This window comes from Rhagoletis zephyria, unplaced genomic scaffold (genome assembly GCF_001687245.7).
Source record: "Rhagoletis zephyria isolate East Lansing unplaced genomic scaffold, Rhagoletis_zephyria_1.1 Rzeph_scaffold_15184, whole genome shotgun sequence".
NCBI lineage: Eukaryota > Metazoa > Arthropoda > Insecta > Diptera > Tephritidae > Rhagoletis > Rhagoletis zephyria.
In genome coordinates this window covers 4,514-8,591 of record NW_016172251.1, presented here as the reverse complement: position 1 = coordinate 8,591, position 4,078 = coordinate 4,514, and the positions used below count along the sequence as shown (strand labels likewise).

Below are 4,078 nucleotides of genomic sequence, written 5' to 3'. Positions count from 1 at the left end.
GTACATTTTTAGCGCATAATTTCAAAAATGCCAAATTTTGAGTTGTGGCTCTTTTGAAGACGGTGTAGGATATAGTCCCTTTGAATAAAGAATTTGTTTGAATTCCATTAATATTGTTTAATATATACTGCAATTTTAATGAAGCCATGGTTTATTTTGAATATTTGGGAATATTTGACGACAAGATTTTCCTTTGGTCAGAATTTTATGTGAATAAAATTCTCCCATTCTTCATTTATTTCATTTTTAATATCTATATAGCATGTTTAATATACCATAAAAAAGTTAATTCATTGTCTATTGTGTAGATCAGTGGAATCTGCTTTATATGTTTAATTCTATTTTTATACAAAAAAACGCATTTCAGATGCTTTTCCTACTACCTTTTCACAAAAGGGGATAACATGGTTACCCGCTTTCTCTTTCCTTCTCAAAGGCAGTCGATTGACACAAATATAAATATTTATCCAACCTTGAATTATTGAATCATGTCACGCCCGGTTGCCCTCAGCTCGATTGGCGCAATCTTGTATTCTATCCAGTATGACTAGATCATCGCAAAAAGCAAAGCTAAATTCGTTTTTAAAAAAGGTTAGAACAAGTTATACGCTATGAAAATTGAAGTTAAAAAGAAGTCAGTATATTCATTCCTTAAAAACTCGATACGTTCCGCAAATCCGATTTTCTGTAAATAACTTCTTAAATAATTCTCGTTAAAACACAGGCCATTAACGGCTACATAACTTCAAAATATGCCAAAAAAGTTTTGGATAACTAAAATGCAAAAATTTTAATATTTTTTACATCTAGTACACAAGTAGTACGCCAAAACTCAATTTCCAAATATAGCAAAATCCTTAGTATTGTTTTTTAAAAAGCGGAGAAAGTATTTTCTCAAAGAACCTTGCACAGTAATTGTAATATTTCAACGATAAATAGTAGTTTTAGAAATATTGAAGCTTTTTAGGAAGCTTAGGTACTTATTTTTAACCGACTTCAAAAAAAGGAGAAGGTTACCAATTCATCGGAATATTTTTTTTTATGTATGTTACCGCATAACTTTGGACCACATAAACCGGGGTCGAATTGTGTGTTACGAGAACGAAACGGCAACCGTATAAAAAAAATTACGTGACGTGTCGTACGAATGATTAAGTTGGAATTATGGCATACGTTCGGATCGTAATATAACTCGCTATGTAGTAGATTAAAAACTTTTTGTAATAGAATATTGTCAAAGAAATGTCACTTAGTGTGTTATTTAAATACCTACTTGTAAGCAGAAAAATATTAAATATTGGAAAATTTACGCTGAGTTATTATTTTATTTGGAATGTTCTTCTGAGGAAAATGACGGGAATGAACAACGTCTTATAAGAAGACGTTTGAGAGACAAAAACAATCCGCTTACATTGCCACAAAAAGCGTACATTTTTAAATATGTATGTAGTCTCCTATGTTTTCAATTTAGATTTTGATTTAAGATTCATCAAGAGATTTCGTCTCAACAAGGATGCATTTCATTACGTTTTGCAAACTATTGACTTCCATGGCAAATCTTCTGTAGCTGTGCCTCCTATGCTTCAATTGGCAGCAACGCTTTCTTTTCAGGAAGTGGTGGTTTCCAGCATTCGGTACGCAACGACTATCTTATTGGAATGAGTCAAAGTTTGGTATCAAAAGTCATATCAAGGGTGCTAAGGGAAATGGAAGCGAAATTATGAACAAAACATATAAAATTCACTCCTGAAAATTCGACACCTTGTATGGAGTGGTTCTACGAAAAATACAAAATACCCAGAGGTGAAGAAGTGAAATACATGGCATTGTTTTCTTGGTAGCTTTTAATATTTTTATTCCTTTTAGTTATTGGATGTATCGACGGTACTCACATTGGTCTACAAAAACCCAGTAGCAATGAGCACATGTTTTTCAACCGGAAAGGGTTTCATAGTCTCAATGTGATGGTGGTAAGTTCAATATGCGTACATATGTGAATTAAGAATCGCTTAGAATCTTGGAGTGTTCATGTACTCACACATATTTTCTATAGATATGCGATCACCAGTATAACATTAGGGCAATAAACGCCAGATATGGAGGAGCAGCACATGACTCCTTCATTTGGAAACATTCCGAGGAGAGGAAGTCGTTGCAAGAACGGTCTCAGTTGAATCCTAAAAACAATTTCTGGCTTCTTGGTAGGATTAGACATATTAATCATGAAAATATCAACGTTTATTCTTGTATAACCTTATTAAAGGGACTCCGGATATCCGCTTGAACCGTGGTGCATTACACCTTACAGAAGTCCCGGAGATGGTTCAAGTGAAAGCACATTTAACGAGGTCCACTCAAAGGCCAGATGCATAGTTGAACGGACTATCGGCATTTTAAAAGGACGGTGGAAGATCCTAGGCTACGAGAAACGGGGAAGAAAAAGTTGCTATGTTTGCTAATGGTTGCTCGGCTCTACACAATATATGTATGGAATTTAAAGTTCCTTTTGATCAACCCAGCGTTGAAATTTTTGAAGCCAACGAAGTTTGCATTGGAAAAGAAACACAAATTTCTAAAGTGGCACAGAATATTAGAAACCCAGTAAAACATTCACTTGTCAATTAAAACATATTTGAACTCATTCTCATTAAAAATTATACATTTCTTTAAATTAATCGTTTAACTTCAGGTAATGCGTAAATTAATCTCTAGTTAAACTAAATAAGACTTAAAAAAACACCTTTACTCCATATACATACATGCATACATATGTATAATGTCCTGACTATTTTGTTTGATGTTTAAGCATTTCTAATTTCGTTATTTTTATCTCTAAATCTAGTTTTTACGCCTCCATTTGGTGTTTGTACTTAGTTTCTTTCAGTTGTAAAAGGCGCTCATGTATCTCTAGCAATCTGTCAAGCTTAGCTTCCATGTTAGTTCTACCCTCATTTGAAGCTTTAAGATTCTGTTCCAACAGAACTAGCTTGGGGCCAGTTGCTGTTGCTTGTATCTTCTTCTTTGGCACTTCAACATATATATTTTCGTTCTCCGAATCGTCGGCCGGGAAAATTATACACTTTTCACTGATACTGTCCACCATGCTTTCATCGAGTTCTTTCTCCAAATTTTTTGGAGAATTTGACTCCACGAGCTGCATTAACGAAGAATTTCCGAAAATGACCATGCCATCTACTGTCACTTCTAAGCCGCTTGCCTGAATAATATTTTCTTCCGCCTCGGTGATGTACTTCTCCTCGAATGGCTTTTTTTTTGCTTGATATTTCTGATCAGCATACACCTACAATATATTTATATGAAATTCGTATTTTAAATAGATGGATAAATCATTCAAACAAACTTTTTTCCACGTTTTGCGTCCTTAACAGGTAGTCCCACAGCATTCAATTTTCTAGAAAGGTCCTCATAAAGCCTTATACTCGTTGCCTTGCCTTGTGCGCAGTTCGGTATCATGTTCTTCGCCAAATTTGGATGTTCCTTCATGTATTCGCCCAAAATATTTTTTTGATTTTGATTAAGCTTGTTAAATGTCGTCCTAAGATATTTATGAATTAGTTAAAATTGCCATTTGGCTTAATTTTATTGAAATTCACTTACATTTTTTTTCCTTTTTGCGTCTTTTATTTGCTCGTACGAACAGCGTCAGGCAATCGAATGACGTTTACGCCATATTGGGTACGTTCACTGAAAATGTAATGGTGTTGTAATACCGAATACACACTTTTACTTGACGAGTAAGCCGTTAACGGAACACATCCCGCCATGCAAAACATGAGTAATAGGCAACAATCGTCAATGGCAACAAATGGCGACTCACCGACTTATCTTTCATGTCAACTTTGGAATAAATAAGTCATAAAAAATTCCCAAACTTATTAATTTCGCGTCAACAGTATTATCCAAAATCGTCTAATTTATACCAAGGACAGGATTGAAAGAAGCCCCATAGCGAAATAAAGAATTGATTTCGTTTCTAAGTTCCAATTTTGTATACAAAAAATAAATAAAGTATTTAAAAGAATAAAATTATTCCAAATATCGCCTGAAGCGATAAGAA

General features: G+C 34.1%; 1 protein-coding gene across 2 annotated transcripts; it reads left to right on the top strand.

The window, feature by feature from the left end:
• The first annotated feature begins 1,764 nt into the window (after positions 1–1,764).
• Positions 1,765–2,431, top strand: LOC108378897 (putative nuclease HARBI1). Of its 2 annotated transcripts, XM_017635203.1 has the most exons (4): positions 1,765–1,803; positions 1,867–1,970; positions 2,069–2,201; positions 2,264–2,431. In XM_017635203.1, the coding sequence occupies exons 1-4, from the start codon at positions 1,767–1,769 to the stop codon at positions 2,371–2,373; spliced, it is 384 nt and encodes a 127-aa protein (XP_017490692.1). In that variant the 5' UTR covers positions 1,765–1,766; the 3' UTR covers positions 2,374–2,431. The 2 variants fall into 2 exon arrangements, with proteins under 2 accessions (XP_017490692.1, XP_017490693.1); XM_017635204.1 differs by lacking the exon at positions 1,765–1,803 and having other exon boundaries at positions 1,954–1,970; positions 2,054–2,201.
• The last annotated feature ends 1,647 nt before the right edge of the window (positions 2,432–4,078 follow it).

What these genes read in the sequence shown, in the direction of transcription:
- LOC108378897 (XM_017635203.1), top strand. Translation starts at nt 1,767, where the DNA reads ATGGAGTGGTTCTACGAAAAATACAAAATACCCAGAG. An exon ending in ATAGTCTCAATGTGATGGTG is followed by an intron (nt 1,971 to 2,068) that starts GTAAGTTCAATA and finishes TGCGATCACCAG; the next exon opens with TATAACATTAGGGCAATAAA. An exon ending in AAACAATTTCTGGCTTCTTG is followed by an intron (nt 2,202 to 2,263) that starts GTAGGATTAGAC and finishes ACCTTATTAAAG; the next exon opens with GGACTCCGGATATCCGCTTG.